The sequence below is a fragment of the Betta splendens genome, chromosome 13, assembly GCF_900634795.4.
Source record: "Betta splendens chromosome 13, fBetSpl5.4, whole genome shotgun sequence".
Lineage (NCBI taxonomy): Eukaryota > Metazoa > Chordata > Actinopteri > Anabantiformes > Osphronemidae > Betta > Betta splendens.
In genome coordinates this window covers 19452362-19472222 of record NC_040893.2, presented here as the reverse complement: position 1 = coordinate 19472222, position 19861 = coordinate 19452362, and the positions used below count along the sequence as shown (strand labels likewise).

At 45.6% G+C, this 19861-nt stretch overlaps 1 protein-coding gene across 7 annotated transcripts in view; it reads right to left on the bottom strand.

Moving 5' to 3' along the window:
* Positions 1-837: 837 nt before the first annotated feature.
* prx (periaxin) overlaps positions 838-19861 on the bottom strand; it is a 19999-nt gene continuing 975 nt past the window's right edge. Inside the window, exons 1-10 of one of the 7 annotated variants that reach the window (XM_029171077.3) lie at positions 18456-18596; positions 16656-16711; positions 15903-16010; positions 15120-15245; positions 14742-14901; positions 14255-14448; positions 13802-14037; positions 7534-13654; positions 2424-7437; positions 838-2209 (exon numbers count right to left, since the gene is read on the bottom strand). In XM_029171077.3, the coding sequence (XP_029026910.1) occupies positions 1923-2209; positions 2424-7437; positions 7534-13654; positions 13802-14037; positions 14255-14448; positions 14742-14901; positions 15120-15245; positions 15903-16010; positions 16656-16711; positions 18456-18459 (12306 nt within the window). In that variant the 5' untranslated portion in view covers positions 18460-18596 and the 3' untranslated portion in view covers positions 838-1922. Of the gene's footprint in view, positions 2303-2423; positions 13655-13801; positions 14038-14254; positions 14449-14741; positions 14902-15119; positions 15246-15902; positions 16011-16655; positions 16712-18455; positions 18597-19861 lie in introns of those variants that run through there. The other 6 variants (XM_041073386.2, XM_029171076.3, XM_029171082.3 and 3 more) reach the window with 6 other exon arrangements.

The window sequence follows — 19861 nt, the reverse complement described above, 5'->3', positions numbered from 1 at the left end:
GGTAACGGAGCGGTCACGGCGGCCGGCTCCGTTCAAGCCATTCTAACGGTTCTACTGCTTCGCTGCAGTTTCTACTGGGCTCTAAGTCATTTGACAGTCACAGTGGATTAAAAAGCTCAGAGCCCGGTGGTCAACGAGAGACTGACTGAAAACCAATTCAGTCCACAGCCGCCATACACGAGACGATGACGTCATCCGGAGGAGCCGCGTCTCCTGTCCGGATGGTCCGCCATGGAAGGCACGTGAGGTCCCTGCTCAGCGGCTCCGCGGCACTGATCGCTCCCCATACACAGCAGCCGCCCCTCACTCTCACCCTTGTAGTGACGTCGCTGAGCATCGTCACAGCCGCTGACGACTGTGACGTCACGCGTCCTGGTCGCTCGCTCCTCTCGTGCTTTGTGTCTCAGGTGCAGAAACAGCTCTGCTCTTTGTCTCTGCGACTGATTGTGAAGGCATTCAGACGATGTTTGTAGCTGCCAGAGAACATTTCTCACAAGTCAAGCAAATACTGTACAACCTCTAATAACCATGTAGTGCATCATGTCCTGGTTCCTGTTCCGCCACACGCCAGAGCCTTCTATCAAACTACAACCAGACAGATGTACCAGCTGAAGCTAAAAGCAGCTGATGGACGGTTCAACATCAACTAACCAGATAAATACGAAAATGTGTATTCTTTTAAATTACCAAAGTTCTGAATGTTAATCAAAAAATGAAGTAACTAATTTTTAGGCTTATTTTTCAAACACTGAGTGTTAATGTGAAAATTAACAATTTCTGTAAATGAGCTTTCAGGTAAGTTCATTTGACTGAGACACAAACAGCATTTGAACCACATGTGTGAATATTATTTTATTGATGTAACAACGTAACTAACATTCTCAAATGCAGCTTTGACACAACATTTGCCAATGAAATCATCTAAAAAGATCGAACAATTGATTAAAGGCCAAAAGTTAAAATCTCTAGACGTGAACGTGTGCAGAGAGCTCACTACTCTCAGCTCATAACTATTTAACAAACAGTAGCAGTGTTAGAAGTCAATGCAAAACGTACGGCAGTAGGTTCACCAGTAAACATGCAAGTAAAATAATATCTGTTAATTCTTCATCAGCATCAAGACTTTTACAGTTTTACCTTTAAAGCTGCACCAAACCCTCAAATCAGCCCAAAGTTTGCTGATGTTCTGCAACTAAATGCTAATGCCTCATTCGCAGACTACACAGTGGTGTCGATTTGACAGTGTACAGTAAAAACACAGATACAAACTGTCTAGCAGCAGGTTGGCTTAAACGTTTGGAGAGCACCCGGAACCCGAAGGACACAGGTTCGATCCCCACAGCAAGAAAAACCTTCCAGAGTGTCGTGGTCCCTCAGTGTGGCCACCTCTGGGTAACAGCACCAGCTACACGCTCCAACAGAAACAAAAAGGAGAGCATGGGCTAGAATCTAAACACGCGCACGCGTTTAGCCATGAGCAGGTCAGAGGATGTAACTTGATGACTGCTGAACAGGAAATAAAAGAAAGTTGTATTTACAAAAAGTTTATGTCTGACCTGAACTACAGTGGTTGAATCGATGAATCAGTCGCTCCAGTGAATTCTGAACACACCCAAACACCAATAAATAAAAAAAACTACCGCTCTGACACTCTGTGGGAAAAAAACCTTTAAACCAAACAAAGTCAGATAAATAATCAGGACAATAGCACATATTCAGACCAATAAAAAAAGAATGACTGTTAAAAAGAAAACAGGATGTAAATATATTACTCTGTAGCTGTAACACTGCTGGCTGATGAAAAGCCACTGGCTTCACCACATTTATACCTAATAAAATATGAAATAAAGATTTAATAGAAGTTTGGAGCTTACACAAACACTGCAACCTCAGCAAAAAAAAACAAAACACATAAAAGAAGTTTAAGATTTCCTTGAGTCTGACACATGAGTTACTGTTGTCGACGTCGAAGACTCGCTTGTCCGCGTCTCAGCGCTGACCATGCGCTGAGTGATTCTGGTGGTCTTGGTTACCATGGTGACGCTTCCCTCCTCGCTGGAGGTGACTTGATGCTCTTCGGATGTTTCCTGAGAGCTAAAGTCGAGCTCAGAGGTGTGGAGGCAGAAAGAGCCCAAAACGTCAGTGTCACCTCCCAGCTCCCCCCTCCGCTGGGCCTGGGGGGAGCCCTCTGGGGTGATCTGAAGGAAGCCTGAAGGAGGGAGGAAAGGAAACAGGGAAGCCAGGAAAGGAGGAGAGGTGGAGAATGACAAGAGACGGCCAAAAGGAGGAAAGGAAGCTTAGGCTTGTTGAATAGAGACAGAATAAGAAGTCTCGCATTAATGTATGGAATAAAACAGACTCAAAGTAACAAGTGTCCATTTGGTGAAACTTTGTGAATACCGCCATGTTTTTTTGGTTCTTACCTGTGGCCGGTGGCTTCAGGGAGAACTTGGGCACCTTGAACCAGGAGGACGCCTCCCCCTCTTCCCCCCCTCTGCCTCGTCTCTCCACCTCACTCCAAACCTGGAGCTTCGTGGAGCTCAGCTCTCCAGTAAGTCCAGTGGGGGACTCAGAGCTGTCCCTGTCCAGCAGATCTGTTCTGGCGATGGAGGACACCACCCCCTTACAAAGCTCTTCGTCTGCCATCTTGTCTGATGTAAGATTTCTTTCCTCTCCTGCAGCCATCTCTTCATATGGAATAGTGTGCTCCATCTTTGGAAGTTTGATCTTTCCACCAAATGTCCCTTTATCTCCCGTGTGAAGACTTGAATCCTTTTCACCGTTGAGGCTTGAACTTGAACCTTCTCCCTTTGTTGCTACATCAAAAGACCCTGATTTTCCTGATGAAAATGACACTTTGGGCATTTTCATCTTCCCTCCCTTTGACTTGTCTCTCCCGTCTGACTCTGTGCTTACAGAGGTCTGATCTTTGGACTTCCCAAAGCTTGGCTTTATTTTGAGTTTGGGCATTTTTGCTTTGACGCCCCCTGTTTCAGCTTCAGCTACCATCTCAGCTTCTAGGTGGCCAGTGGAAGCAGCCGGTTCATCTGTTTGAGGATTTACCAAGACAAACACAGCTTTCTTTACTTTGGGAATTTTTGGGCCCTCGTACTGAATGTCTGGATTGTACATTCTTCTCTCTGGGGCAGACAGCGACGGCAGCGGGACACCAAACTTAGGAATTTTAATTTTCCTTTCTCTTCCTGTTTGGTCATCTTCATCTTGTGCTGTACCAATATCAAACTCAATGTCTGGAATCCTGGGGACCTTAATTTCGGCACTAGATGAAGAGGGTCCAACTTCTCCCACAGTTCCTAGTGCTACCTTTGAGCCCAAGACGTTAATCAGATCTTTGTGCTCTTTATGCTCATTGTGGGATTTAGCATCTTCATTGCCAAACCTTTCTTTAACCTCACCTGAGATTTTAACTTGACCAAATAGCTCCTCATTACCGTTGTTGGATGTTTGTACATCTTCTGTTAAATCTTTGCCATTTTTTTTCTTTGGTTTTCCAATCTTAAATTTTGCCCCTTTAATTTTAGGCCCCTTTACTTCACTGCTGGTTCCTGTTGTGCTGAGATCCAGGTCAGGTAGTTCAACTTTTTTCCTTTCATTCCTACTTTCTGTTTGCGGATGTCCAGTATCAAGTGCCACATCTACTTTTGGACCTTTAATTTGTACTTCTGGCACCTTAAATTTCAGACCTGTGTGTTCTCCCTCACCATGTAAGTCATTTTTTCCTCCTGTGTTTTCCACCGTGGCTTTACTTTTACTCTTAGGAAGTGCAATATCAATTTTTGGCATCTTTATGTGTGACCGAGGCATGGATCCTCCGCCTGCCTTCACCTTCCCCTTTGGTGCATCAATATATTTTTCTCCTTTTTCAAAAGATATGTCAACGTTTGGCATCTTGAACTGTCCCTCGCCTTTAATTTCAGCTTTGTGACCTTCCATTTTTACCTTTGGTAGTGAAATGTCCACTGAGGGCATCACAATCTGTGGCAAATTAAAATTACCTTCACTATCTGGCTCAGTTTCAATCTCTAAACTTTGAATTCTTCCTTTTGGTAGAGAAATGTCAACGTCAGGAATTTTCACCATAGGTATTTGAAATTTTTGAATGCTCCCTTTAACCTCCATCTCAGGACTTTGAATCTGTTTTTGGGAAGGAGAGATATCAACATCAGGAATTTTAAACTCAATTGCATCATCTCTCTCTATTTCTACACTTGAGCCGTCAGTTTTGCCTCTAGGCAGTGAAACATCTACTGAAGGCATGCTGATGTGTGGCATCTTAAATTTCCCACCTTCTCCCTTAATGCCAACATCTGGACCCTCGATCTTTCCTTTGGGAAGTGAGAGATCAACATCTGACATTTTTAGGTGTGTCATTTTTCCACCAACACCTCCCTCTAGTTCAACTTCAGGGTCCTCAATTTTGCCTTTAGGCAGTGAAACATTTACTGAAGGCATGCTGATGTGTGGCATCTTGAATTTTCCACCTTGTCCCTTAATTTTGACATCTGGACCTCTGATCTTTCCTGTAGGCAGTGAGAGATCAACATCTGGCATTTCTAATGCTCCTCTTGTATCTCCCTCAACCTCTGGTCCTTTGAATCCTCCCTTAGGCAGTGAAATATCTACTGAAGGTATGCTGATTTGTGGCATCTTAAATTTCCCACCTTCTCCTTTAATGCCAACATCTGGACCTTCAATCTTTTCTTTGGGCAGTGAGAGATCAACATCTGGCATTTTTAGGTGTGGCATCTTGAATTTTCCACCTTGCCCCCTAACGTCGACATCTGGACCCTCAATTTGTCCCTTGGGCAGTGAGAGATCAACATCTGGCAATTTTAGCTGTGGCATTTTCCCACCAATACCTCCCTCTAGTTCAACTTCAGGGCCTTCAATCTTGCCTTTAGGCAGTGAAACATCTACTGATGGCATGGCGATGTGTGGCATCTTGAATTTTCCACCTTCCCCCTTAACTTTGACATCTGGACCCTCGATTTTTCCTTTGGGCAATGAAAGATCAACATCTGGCATTTTGATATTTCCTCCTGTGTCTCCCTCAACCTCAGGTCCTTTTAATTCTCCTTTAGGCAATGAAATATCAACTGAAGGCATGCTGATGTGTGGCATCTTGAATTTCCCACCTTTTCCCTTAATGCCAACATCTGGACCCTCGATTTTTCCTTTGGGCAGTGAGAGATCAACATCTGGCATTTTTAGGTGTGGCATTTTTCCACTAACACCTCCCTCTAGTTCAACTTCAGGACCTTCAATTTTGCCTCTAGGCAGTGAAATGTCCACTGAGGGCATGCTGATGTGAGGCATCTTGATCTTTTCTCCTTCTCCTTTAATGTCAACATCTGGACCTTCAATCTTTCCTTTGGGCAGTGAGAGATCAACATCTGGCATTTTTAGGTGTGGCATCTTGATCTTTTCTCCTGCATCTCCCTCAACCTCCGGTCCTTTGAATCCTCCTTTAGGCAGTGAAATGTCAACAGAGGGCATGTTGATGTGTGGCATCTTGAATTTTCCACCTTCCCCCTTAACTTTGACATCTGGACCCTCGATTTTTCCTTTGGGCAATGAAAGATCAACATCTGGCATTTTGATATTTCCTCCTGTGTCTCCCTCAACCTCAGGTCCTTTTAATTCTCCTTTAGGCAATGAAATATCAACTGAAGGCATGCTGATGTGTGGCATCTTGAATTTCCCACCTTTTCCCTTAATGCCAACATCTGGACCCTCGATTTTTCCTTTGGGCAGTGAGAGATCAACATCTGGCATTTTTAGGTGTGGCATTTTTCCACTAACACCTCCCTCTAGTTCAACTTCAGGACCTTCAATTTTGCCTCTAGGCAGTGAAATGTCCACTGAGGGCATGCTGATGTGAGGCATCTTGATCTTTCCTCCTTCTCCTTTAATGTCAACATCTGGACCTTCAATCTTTCCTTTGGGCAGTGAGAGATCAACATCTGGCATTTTTAGGTGTGGCATCTTGATCTTTTCTCCTGCATCTCCCTCAACCTCCGGTCCTTTGAATCCTCCTTTAGGCAGTGAAATGTCAACAGAAGGCATGTTGATGTGTGGCATCTTGAATTTTCCACCTTCCCCCTTAACTTTGACATCTGGACCCTCGATTTTTCCTTTGGGCAATGAAAGATCAACATCTGGCATTTTGATATTTCCTCCTGTGTCTCCCTCAACCTCAGGTCCTTTTAATTCTCCTTTAGGCAATGAAATATCAACTGAAGGCATGCTGATGTGTGGCATCTTGAATTTCCCACCTTTTCCCTTAATGCCAACATCTGGACCCTCGATTTTTCCTTTGGGCAGTGAGAGATCAACATCTGGCATTTTTAGGTGTGGCATTTTTCCACTAACACCTCCCTCTAGTTCAACTTCAGGACCTTCAATTTTGCCTCTAGGCAGTGAAATGTCCACTGAGGGCATGCTGATGTGAGGCATCTTGATCTTTCCTCCTTCTCCTTTAATGTCAACATCTGGACCTTCAATCTTTCCTTTGGGCAGTGAGAGATCAACATCTGGCATTTTTAGGTGTGGCATCTTGATCTTTTCTCCTGCATCTTCCTCAACCTCCGGTCCTTTGAATCCTCCTTTAGGCAGTGAAATGTCAACAGAAGGCATGTTGATGTGTGGCATCTTGAATTTTCCACCTTCCCCCTTAACTTTGACATCTGGACCCTCGATTTTTCCTTTGGGCAATGAAAGATCAACATCTGGCATTTTGATATTTCCTCCTGTGTCTCCCTCAACCTCAGGTCCTTTGAATCCTCCTTTAGGCAGTGAAATGTCAACAGAAGGCATGTTGATGTGTGGCATCTTGAATTTTCCACCTTCCCCCTTAACTTTGACATCTGGACCCTCGATTTTTCCTTTGGGCAATGAAAGATCAACATCTGGCATTTTGATATTTCCTCCTGTGTCTCCCTCAACCTCAGGTCCTTTTAATTCTCCTTTAGGCAGTGAAATATCAACAGAAGGCATGCTGATGTGTGGCATCTTGAATTTCCCACCTTTTCCCTTAACGTTGACATCTGGACCGTCGATTTTTTCTTTGGGCAGTGAGAGATCAACATGTGGCATTTTTAGGTGTGGCATTTTTCCACTAACACCTCCCTCTAGTTCAACTTCAGGACCTTCAATTTTGCCTTTAGGCAATGAAATATCAACTGAAGGCATGCTGATGTGCGGCATCTTGATCTTTCCTCCTGCATCTCCCTCAACCTCAGGTCCCTTGAATCCTCCTTTAGGCAATGAAATATCAACTGAAGGTATGCTGATGTGTGGCATTTTGAATTTTTCACCTTCCCCCTTAACTTTGATATCTGGACCCTTGATTTTTCCTTTGGGCAGTGAGAGATCAACATCTGGCATTTCTAATGCTCCTCTTGCATCTCCCTCAACCTCAGGTCCTTTGAATCCTCCTTTGGGCAGTGAAATATCAACAGAAGGCATGCTGATGTGAGGCATCTTGATCTTTCCTCCCGAGTCTCCCTCAACCTCCGGTCCTTTGAATCCTCCTTTAGGCAGTGAAATATCAACTGAGGGCATGCTGATGTGAGGCATCTTGATCTTTCCTCCTTCTCCTTTAACGTCAACACCTGGACCTTCAATCTTTCCTTTGGGCAATGAGAGATCAACATCTGGCATTTCTAATGCTCCTCTTGCATCTCCCTCAACCTCAGGTCCTTTGAATCCTCCTTTAGGCAGTGAAATATCTACTGAAGGCATGCTGATGTGTGGCATCTTGAATTTCCCACCTTTTCCCTTAACGTTGACATCTGGACCCTCGATTTTTTCTTTGGGCAGTGAGAGATCAACATCTGGCATTTTTAGGTGTGGCATTTTTCCACTAACAGCTCCCTCTAGTTCAGGACCTTCAATTTTGCCTTTAGGCAATGAAATATCAACTGAAGGCATACTGATGTGAGGAATCTTGATCTTTCCCCCTTCTCTTTGAACGTCAACATCTGGACCTTCAATCTTTCCTTTGGGCAGTGAGAGATCAACATCTGGCATTTTTAGGTGTGGCATCTTGATCTTTCGTCCTGCATCTCCCTCAACCTCAGGTCCTTTGAATCCTCCTTTAGGCAGTGAAATATCAACTGAGGGCATGCTGATGTGAGGCATCTTGATCTTTCCTCCTTCTCCTTTAACGTCAACATCTGGACCTTCAATCTTTCCTTTGGGCAGTGAGAGATCAACATCTGGCATTTCTAATGCTCCTCTTGCATCTCTCTCAACCTCCGGTTCTTTGAATCCTCCTTTGGGCAGTGAAATATCAACAGAAGGCATGTTGATGTGTGGCATTTTGAATTTTCCACCTTGCCCCTTAACTATGACATCTGGACCCTCGATTTTTCCTTTGGGCAATGAAAGATCAACATCTGGCATTTTGATATTTCCTCCTGTGTCTCCCTCAACCTCAATTCCTTTGAATCCTCCTTTAGGCAGTGAAATATCAACTGAGGGCATGCTGATGTGTGGCATCTTGAATTTTCCACCTTCTCCTTTAATGTCAACATCTGGACCTTCAATCTTTCCTTTGGGCAGTGAGAGATCAATATTTGGCATTTTTAGGTGTGGCATCTTGATCTTTCCTCCTGTGTCTCCCTCAACCTCAGGTCCTTTGAATCCTCCTTTAGGCAGTGAAATATCTATTGAGGGCATGCTGATGTGAGGCATCTTGAATTTTCCACCTTCTCTCTCAATGCCAACATTTGGACCCTCGATCTTTCCTGTGGGTAGTGAGAGATCAACATCTGGCATTTCTAATGCTCCTCTTGCATCTCCCTCAACCTCAGGTCTCTTGAATTGTCCTTTAGGCAGTGAAATATCAACAGAAGGCATATTAATGTGTGGCATCTTGAATTTTCCACCTTGCCCTTTAACGTTGACATCTGGACCCTCGATTTTTCCTTTGGGAAGTGAGAGATCAACATCTGGCATTTTTAGTTGTGGCATTTTTCCACTGACACCTCCCTCGAGTTCAACTTCAGGGCCTTCAATTTTGCCTTTAGGCAATGAAATATCAAGTGAAGGCATGCTGATGTGTGGCATCTTGATCTTTCCTCCTGTGTCTCCCTCAACCTCAGGTCCTTTGAATCCTCCTTTTGGCAGTGAAAAATCAACAGAAGGCATGCTGATGTGAGGCATCTTGATCTTTCCCCCTTCTCCTTTAATGTCAACATCTGGACCTTCAATTTTTCCTTTGGGCAGTGAGAGATCAACATCTGGCATTTCCAATGCTCCTTTTACATTTCCCTCAACCTCAGGTCCTTTCAATACTCCTTTAGGCAGTGAAATATCAAGTGAAGGCATGCTGATGTGAGGTATCTTGATTTTCCCACCTTCTCCCTTAATGGCAACATCTGGACCTTCAATCTTTCCTTTGGGCAGTAAGAGATCAACATCTGGCATTTCTAATGCTTGTCTTGCATTTCCCTCAAACTCGGGTCCTTTGAAACCTCCTTTAGGCAGGGAAATATCTACTGAAGGCATGCTAATGCGTGGCAGCTTGAATTTCCCACCCTCTCCCGTGCTGACATCTGGACCTTCAATATTTCCTTGGGGCAATGAAAGATCAACATCTGCCATTTTTAGGTGGGGCATTTTTCCACCAACACCTCCCTCTATTTCAACTTCTGGGCCTTCAATTTTGCCTCTAGGCAGTGAAATGTCCACTGAGGGCATGGTGATGTGAGGCATCGTGATCTTTCCACCTTGTCCCTTAATTTTGACATCTGGTCCTTCAATAGTTCCTTTGGGCAGTGAGAGGTCATCAATTTCTGGGCCTTCAATCTTTCCTTTTGGCAGTGAAACATCCAGAGAGGGCATGCTCGGATGTGGCATCTTAAATTTTCTATCTTTGCCTTTGACCTCCACATCCGGACCTTCAGTTTTCCCTTTGGGCAGTGAGAGATCAACATCTGGAATTTTCATGTAAGGCATTTTGAACTTTCCAGAGTCACCCTTCTTTTCAACTTCTGGACCTTCAATTTTTGCTTTAGGCAGTGAAATGTCTACCGAAGGCATTTTAAATTGAGGTACTGGGAATTTAGGCTCACCTCCCACCCCCTTTAGTTCTATATTTGGTGCATCAGTATCCCCAGTTTTGATTTTTGGCAAAGTAATGTCAACATCAGGTATTTTTAGACTAGGTATTCTTAACTTGCCATCTCTGTCAACATCCGGTCCAACAAGACCTATCTGCACATCTGGTCCTTCGATGTTTGGGGACTTTCCTTTAGGCAGGGACACATCCAGATCTATTTTAGGGATTGAAACATCAATAGCTGGTATTTTGGGAATTTTGAGGTTTCCTTCGTAATGTCTGAGGTCAGCTTCTGAAACATCAATTTCTGCCTTAGAGAGAAGAACCTCTTTCTCTGGTGTTTTAACAGATGGTAGTGACAGCTCGACTGAGGGCATCTGAAGTTTGGCTTTGCCTCCGGAGTCACAACTTTTTTTAGCTAAATCTTTTTCTTTAGAGCTAAATCCTGGCATAGAGAACCTTGGGAGTTTCATAGACACATCAGACACACCTTTCTCCTCCATGTCTGCTTCCAGCTTAGCATCAGGCTCTCCTTCTGGCAGCTGAACCTTAGATCCTGCTATTTTAAATTTTGGGAACTTTACTTTGTATTTTGCTTTATCGTCAGGGGTTTCGACATTGAGTCCTGGTTTAGAAATGTTAATTTTTCCTTTTTTTGCCCTAACATCCACATCAGGACAAGAGACTGACGAATCTGAATCCTTTTTGGATATTCCAAATAAGGGCATTTTAATTTTACTTTTTTTCAACTTGACTTTTCCATCACCATCAAATTCTACAGAGGGTGCCCTCATTTCTTGGTCTGGTGGAGTGAGGGAAACCTTTTTTTTGGGCCCTTTTCCTGAAATTCCACCAAGTCTAGGAAGTGAGAAACTTGGCCCTTTGAGGGACACACTGGGTAGATTAAAGCTTCCACCTGAAGATGGTCTACCTCCTTCAGCCTTCAAAAGCTTCACATCATCATCTGTATTTTTGTTGAGAGCAAAGTCTAAATCCATTTTTGGAGCTGAAATATCAATTGTTGGTAATTTGAGAGTAGGAAGCTTGAGAGATGCTGCTTCTACATCTGTCTCAACATCTGCACCTGTAACCTTTACCTTAGCTGGTTTCATTTCCAAACCTCCTGCTGCACCAGGAGTGGTGCAATGTAAGTCAGCGCTGGTGTGCTTCAGACCAGATGGGAGGCTGAGGTCAAGATCTAATTTAGGGACGTCAATGTCAATGTTTTTCTTAGGAAGCGAGATATCAACAGACGGCATGTGGAACTTGCCTCCTTTTCCAGGATGTCCTTCAATCTCTACTCCTTTGCCTTTTGGTAAAGAAATATCAATATCTGGCAGCTCAATCTTCCTTCCCTTAATGTCTGGCCCTTTGAATTTTACATCATCTTCAGGGAAATTCACTTTTGGTAATGAAATATCAAACTTGGGCATTTTGATCTGCCCGTGTTTCCCCTCAGGCTGGTCAACATTTATGCCTGTGTTGCCTTTGGCTTTGGGGAGTGAAACGTCAACAGTTGGCACATTTAAATCTGGGTCCTCAGGTCTCATATCTACATCTGGTGATTTCATTTTTTGAATTTCTATGTCGACATCCCCCTTTGACACGTCCGTTTGTGGAAGTAAAGTGTCAATTTTGGGCATTTTAAATTGACCTCTCGTAACGCCAGGATCTTCAATGTTTATACCGTCTTTCATTTTTCCTTGGGGAAGCCCATTGAAGTCACTATCAATGTCTCCATGTGCGTTTCCTTTCGGAATAGAAATGTCAAGTGAAGGTCCCTCATGCATCTTTGGTAAAGATACATCGAATGCAGGCATCTGAAACTTGCCTCCTATTCCAGTGGGTTCAGAAATATCTATTTTAGCCTCAGCTTTGCCTTTTGGAAGAGAGACGTCCATTTTGGGCATTTTAATCTTCCCTCCTCCAATTCCAGTCTCATTTAGATGCAAGTCTACTTTGGGTGATTTGACTTTAAACTCTGGACCTGATCCAACATCAATCTTTGGTAGTGACACATCTAAGGAAGGCATCTGGAAATGTCTGGTTTTTCCTTCAGGACCTTCAGCCTGTACTTCTCCTTCTGGTAATCCTACGCTGAGTGGTGCAGTGTTGAACTGCACTACTCTCTTTATATCGGGTTTTTCAACATCAGCTTCTGCTCCCTTGGCTTTGATTGTTGGGAGTGACAGATCCAAAGTTGGCATATTGAAGTTGACTTTGCCGCCACCACTACACTCCACACCGTCATTGGGCAGTGAAAGGTCAACGGCTGGGGGTTCGGGACATTCAAGTTTAGGTATTTTGATTTCCCCCCCTTTAACTTCTATACTTTCCTTTATTTGGCCTTTAGGCAGAGAAACATCTAGTGCTGGCATTTCAATTTTACCAGTTTTTATTTTTGGGCCTTTAATATCAACGTCCCGCTCACTGCTCTTCATTTCAGGGAGAGACAAATCAACTGAAGGTGTTCCTGTGTTTCCTTTAGGAAGAGTTAAGTCTACTTTGGGCAACCTGAAGCCTTCTTCTCCTGCTAGTCCCTCTATACCTACTTCTCCTTCTGCTGCGCCCATGTTTGGGAGAGTTATGTCAAAATCAGGCATTTTGAACTTTCCATCACCGCCAACGTAATAATCCATATTTACGTCAGAAGCCTCAGTTTTCATCTTTGGTAGAGAGATGTCAACAGATGGTAGAGTTAATTTTCCTGCACCTTCTGGACATTTAATATCCACATCAGGTGATACCATTTTTGGAAATGAGATATCAACCGCTGGCATGGACACTTTGGGTCCTTTAAAGGTGCCCTCCACCTCATCAGGAATTCGCCGCCCAGTGTTTACTTCCACATCAACATCAGGCACAGAAACGTTGATGTCAGGCATAGCAGCTCCTTTTAACTCTGGGAGAGAGACGTCCACGTAAGACATTCCCTTCATATTTGGTAAAGAAATGTCAACAGAGGGAATTTGAATAGACTCAGCCTTTCCTGAGAGTTCACACTCCACCTTTGGTTTGAGGACTTCTCTAGCTCCTTGGAGTTCGACCTTTGGAGGAGTCACGTCAGCGCAGGGCATTATCACCCCTTTGGATTTGACCTTGATGTCACCATCTATCTCATCTGAATGACGCAAGAGCTTAACTTTAGGTAATTTCAACCTTGGCATCCTGAGCTTTGCGTCTCCTTTGACGATGTCTACGTCATCCTGAGCCTCAGCTGCATCTACACCACCTTTGATCTCAGGTTTTGTAGCTTTTCCTGACGGCAGAGCAAACTCCACATCTGGCTCTTTCTTCTCCACATCAACGATTTTATCTCCAGACAAACTGAATTCCACTGAAGGTGGCTGGACGGCCACACTTGGGGGCTTTAGTTCCACAGATTCCAGAGCTGAGCTGGACTTTGTGTGTTTGGATTTCGGGAAGCTTATTCCAAACTTGTGTCCTTTTCCTTTGCTTTTTAATTTTGTTCCGTGTGTCTCAGCTGGAGAGACGGTCACATGTCCTGTTTCCACTTTTCCTCCACTCTCTCCTCCAGCGTAAGCCTTTGGTTTTATTCGAGGAAACCTGGTACAACAGTGCATAGATAGAACAGTATTTTAATATGCCAATGAATGAATGTTCCTAAATGTTACTATCTGTGAAAGTCAATGTTTGTCCTGAATATAGGCAGTAGCGCTCTCAGGATCTGTGTTCTATCTTCAAGATACCGACCTGATCTTCCTCTTTGACTTTCCCAAGGCTGCTGTTCCCTCTTCTGCTTCCACATCTGCAATCTGCCTCTGTTTGAATTTGGGGAGGGAAAACTCCACGTCCACGTCGCTCACCTCCAGCCGGGGGGGCGTACCCTCTATCACAAGCTCCTCTCTTTGCTTCTCTTTCAGCCTCTTCAGACCAAAACGACCACCTCTTTTTTTCTTAACCTTGAAAGGCTTTGTGCCCTTCACACTCTGAAATACACATGAATCACAAATAAGGCTTATGGCAACAACATATGCCTTCAGGTTGAAGACCTTACAGAACACAAATACAGTTAAATTGAACTCTATAGCATCAAAGACAATCATATCAATTTTAAATCTCATAACTGAAAGTGTTTAGAGAGTTGAATTAAACATGGCAACTCAGACACAACCTCAGTTTAGTGGAACCACAGGGAATGTTTACCATTTTGGGCATCTTGGCCTTGGGACCTTTGACCTCTACACTGGGAACGCGAGGTCGCACGTTGACCTCTGCTCCAGGGATGGTCCTCTTCAGCTGGAAGCTGACCTTGTATGGTTCTGCACACTGAAGGATCTTAAGAGCGTCTTCATACTTCACATTGTCAAAGTAGACTTTGGCGCTTAGTAGCTGGTCACCTTCACACAGAGAAGTAATTAAAGCAAAGGCGGTGGAAATGCTAATGTACCAAAAAAACAAAAGAAAACGGTCCATCACACAGGGGCGGAGACATTTAGTTTACAGCTGACTAGTGGTTGCAATATCATCTGTTAACAACTTACCACCATTATATAGACTGACACCACCCAAATAAAGCATTTCTATCCAGTTTGAAGCAGTTTGAACCCAAATGCCCATTTGCTCATAGAGAGAGACTTTGTATCCTTGGAGTAAAGCATGTTTTGAATTGTCTGCAGGTTCTGTCATGTACCTTGCTGCAGACTGAGGTGTTTGGCAGCTGGAGAGTCTCTGAGGACGTCTTTAACAAAAATCCCTCGCTCTCCTCCACCCGTCACACTGTAGCCACTGGCTCCAGCCTCCGCCTCCGTCTCCACCACTATTTCCAGGGACTTCAAGGCCTCGTCCACACTCTGAGAAACACACACGACCACACAGCTTTTAAAATCCTGTTGATGCTTTGCCATTAAGTTGCCACAGGTCAGTTTCAGGGTGGACTACAGACTTTCAGACAACTCAAAGGACAAAGCAAACTACTGGAGTGGATTTATGATTGTGACACCTCATCCATTATTGTTATATGGTGAACTTCAGCTAAAAAAAACAAACAAACAAACAAACAAAAACTTACGGCCAGTTCGTCTGCAGGTTCCGGGTCCATCTCCGGTTGGGCCAGCTGGCAGCTCGACTGCCTCAGGTGACTTCGCTTCTGACTCAGCACCTGCTTTAACTCTGCATGGAGCTTTTCCTTCTGCACCTGCACAACACAAACATCAACATCAAGCATCTGAGCATCAACTCAACAGTGATTATGCATTGAACAACGCTTAAAACATCTGAGAAACATCTGTAATGTCAGGCACAGAGCTCCTTATTCTCCATTTAGTGCATAATCAGGTCAGGTAATCATAATAGACAGATTTCACTGAGTTGCTGCTTCTTCCTGCTGAGGAATGTTCCAGCAGTTATCGCTTCATCATCACAGTCTCTAAATGTGCTCAGTCAGACACGACGCTCCTGTCTGAAACCAGCAGGTGGCTCCCAACAGGCAGCACCAGAGAGAAAGCTCAAGGTTTAATGCTGCCTTTCATGGCCATAGATGTGGGTCAGAGTGTTTACAGCCTCACTGAGCCAACGACTGCGACTGGTTTCACATCTGCTCCATTCAGATTCATCCAGCTGAGCAGCTGGTGCACGAAAAGACCGCGACTGGAATCTGTGCTGAGCTGTGACAAATGAAAGGCTGTTTACGGAGCGGACGGCGGCCTCAGCACATTGAGTCTGGACCATTGTGATCCGCTGTGTGTGGAGCTGCTGGGGTCAGGAGTGTTTATGCATGAGTGAGCGGCGTTCGGAGGGTCGCTGCCTGTACGGGACCCTGAACGCCTCACGCCGTGTTCTGCTTGCATCTCACCACTCTCTCTGGACTCTCCTGTTCCTCGGTGGAGCCGCTGAGGTGAGGGTTGCGCTGTGAAGCGGGGGGGGATCTGCTGGAGGGGGGCGACCTCCGCCTGTCTTTTACCTGCACAGACGTGAGACGCGTGAGTGTTAAACTGCTCTGATCGGGTCTGTGGGGTCGTACGGCTCAGTGCAGCCTGAGGTTTGGGGACACGTGGTTCAGACGACTGCATCGGTGTCATATTCACCCTTAACATTTAGTTCAACTGCATCAAACTGTTCTTTTCCCCTCACATCCATTGTGGTGGATGCGTCTCCTTCCTCTGCTTGTTTCATAAACTCTCACACGGTTTGTCTTGGAAAAACATCCTGTCCTAACACTTCACCTGTTGTCAGCAGTGACCTTCTCCTCTGAGGAAACTGTGAGACAGCGTTAAATTAGGCGTCAAACCCATCTACCATTTAGAAATGAATACATATACAGTATTTACTGTGATAACTATTCACTTACAGTCACAAGCAGCCTGTAAACATCACGTGTGATCATACGCTGCACCCAGATCAGAGCTTTACATCCAGTGTTGTGTATCATAAAAGGCAGCAACATCTGATTGACATCCAACTCCCATGTCAGTCATCAGATGCACATAAAGGCATCACTGTCTGTGGAGCTGCAGTCATTCTGTCAGCGGAACCTGAAGTCATTTGGTAAATATACTACTCTGGATAGTTTTAGGCTCCATCAGAAGGAAGCCGACTGTTTACTTACAGCCGGGACTCTGGTCTGGCTGAAAACATGGCTGTTGTCTTGTTCTCTGTCAGCATCTGAAACAGAACAGAAACAAGGACGGAGCATCAGCTGCTATGTCTGGAGGTTAATGCAAAGCTGCTGCTTTGACACTTCTGGGATGTCGAGCTTCAGATTCTTTCCATAGTTGCGATCGTGCCTTTGCACCAGCCAATGGAGCCTCCACTCACAAAAGTGCTGCGACTCAAACGGGTCCCACAGGCCTAAATAAAACCACGCGGACAGAAGAGCAACTGGGCCACTTGGTCCAGTGCAGAACAAACACAAGTCAAGCAAGTCTCAGCATCGCCGTTTCCATGGTAACGTGGCATCGTCAGCATCGTCGTTTCCACGGTAATGTGGCTCGGAGCGGGCCAGTGCTTCTACAGGCTGGAACGTGTGTGTGTGGATGTGTAAGGCTTCAGCTTGGATGTCAGGCCTGTTTGGGTGGGTTGGAGGTGTCTGGTGTCCGTCAGGTCACAGGAACACATGACACACATTCACTGCATTCCAGGCGTCACCGGATCAGTCTCAGACTCACACACTCGCATTAATGAGACAGAATAAGCTTCAGAAGAAGATTCATTGATTCATTGACACATGCAGAGAAAACAATGATTACATATTTGGCTACAGTTTCACGTTATGATTGGATCAACAGATGAACAGAATAATTCATGAATTAGTGGATTAGAGCTTCACGTGTCCTTTAACTCCTCATAGTCACATGTGCATCAAACAGAGACGTTCAAGCTGCCGTGTTGAGATCCGGGCTTCTCTTATTTTTGCACTGAGCGACTGATGCTTCGTCAGAGCAGCTGCTGCAGCTGCTGCTCCGACGGCCTGAATGCGGGAGAAAATCAGCTGCTGCGCTTCGTTGAACTGAGGCAGAACAGCCACAGGAACAAAGGCGACGCTGCTGTTTGGGGCCTTTTCTCACTAAAATCCAGACGTTTCCCTGAGATGTGAAGTAAACTCCAGCCCCACTTTATTTGTGAGCTTCGAGCTTGTGCCTCGTGGCAGATTAAACTGAACCTGACAGACAGACAGACAGACAGCAGCAGGTGGACTATGGGCACTCCCTGGACGCTGCCGAGGCTCGAGGAGGAGGAGGAGGAAGGCCTCGCAGTCCGCTCTTATTATAGATCCTCACATCTGCAGGCCTTCACATGTCTGAATCAGCATGAACCCTCAGACTCCACAGGAAATGAAGTCACAGCAGCCTGTCTGCTCTCCACCGAGCCTGAAGGTGCAACGGGAAGACCCACGACAGCCGGAGATGAAGTTGTCTTGACTTGAGCCGGCTGTGATGATGCAGACGTGTCACTAGAGCTGCAGCGGCTCCAGGTGTCATCGCCCGGCGCTGCTTTAAGCTCAGCCCCTGCTCTCGCTGCAGCTCTAATCCTCCGCCGTCACACGTCCACACATTAATGATGCGATGCTCGGCTCAGTTCTTCGACGGCCGCGTTCACGGCAGAGAAGGAGCCGAGGGCTGAGGTTGGGATTTATTCGTGGACACACATTATCAGCAGCAGCCAGACATGACAACACACACTGTGCACAAGAAACCGGACGGAGGAAATGCCTCAACGCTTTGATAATCGGTGCCGAGCTGCGGTACCGGGTCTGATTCACACACAGGAGGGACGCGTTCCACAGAGTGAGCAGCACTGGCACCGACTCCGTCACTTCACTGACCTGCAGCTTTATGCTTTTCTACGCATCTGAATGTGTTCTTCTTTGTTGTGTAAAACTCTCAGCATCACAGTAAAAGCCACTTACTCATATTTGCACCTCATCAGTAAACGTTCTGCTGTGTTTCCAGGCTTCTCTCCTGGTTTCCTGCTCTGCACTCCACTGGTTCCCAGCTGCACTCACTCCCCTTGATGACCTCACACACCTGCCCTCAGTAATGAGGTGAGCCTCGTCCGCCCACTGATGCTCGCTTTGCTGTGAAATCCAGTTTAATCCTGTGGATGATGAAGACTCCCATCATCATCATCACTCCCATCTTTCACATCTAGCGTCTCATTGACTTCTGTTTTATTCTTGGACCTGATTGGCAAATTCTAATTTAAGGTGCAATAAACCACCTCTGTCTCCTCTTGACTTGAGTCCTGTCTACTTCACCATCTTCAATATTAGCTGTATGTCACAATACGTTGAATTTAATTTTATTTGAGGTCTTTCTGTTTAGTTATAAACTCGTGTTCTGTTGCCAGAAGTCACTGGGACAAACTGTAAATATGAGAGAAATTAATGTGCAAATTAAAAGCGTGGTTTTAAGAGTTTTATTTTAAATGTCTTGACTTTCTGAGCTCGGACATTTTTCTTGGCTGAGGACGATTCTAAGCTGATGTGCTGTTGGACATGATGTTTGATCCTTCCATTGTTCTGCTGGTTCAGGCTAACGTCTGCAGTCACGCTGCAGTTAATGAAGGAGACAGACAACAACACGATGGTTAAATGAAGTCACGATGTGAGCCGCTGTTTGTCACAGCGCTCAGACGGACAGTGGTGTCAGTGTTGCTGCCGCCCTTCGACCTCCTTCATGCTGTGTGTGGAAAACAAACGGGACCTGATGTTCAGCAGGCGAGTGTGTGGGAACACGGCAGGAAGGGGAGGAAGACAGACCCTCTGCAGCTCAGCGGCCGCGACCCGGGTCGTCCGAGCTGGAGCCGCTGCAGATAAAAGCCGCGCGTCCAGAACGCGCAGCGACCGCCAGCGCCGCTCCTGCTCGTAGGAGTCACATGCACCCGCTCTCAGCAGGAAACGTCTGCCCGTAAACAGGAAACTGAGATATTCTAGACAGACACACTTGACTGTCACTTGACTGCAGCTGAACATTGGGACAATACGTTTCCACGCTGCTGCGGCCTCTTCAGAGCCTCACTCTGTTGTTTGCCTGAGTCTTCCTTCCTAAAACGCCGTCCGGCGCTGGAGAAGGTCGCCCTCCAGCCTGACGTCAAGCCGTGCTTCCTCCTGAACCGCCCAATCCACTCTTGACCTGACTTCCTGGTCTGAGATGAAGCCCACCCCCGGCAGCGGGCAGCACCACCCGAGACCCGTCGCCAGGAAACCGTCCGCCGCCCTTCGCTCACACAAGTTACACCTGCTTTTTATTTGCTGCACATCTTCCAGAGCAACAAGTCTAGAAATAAGAGAGATTATAGCGTCTGAGCGCGTGC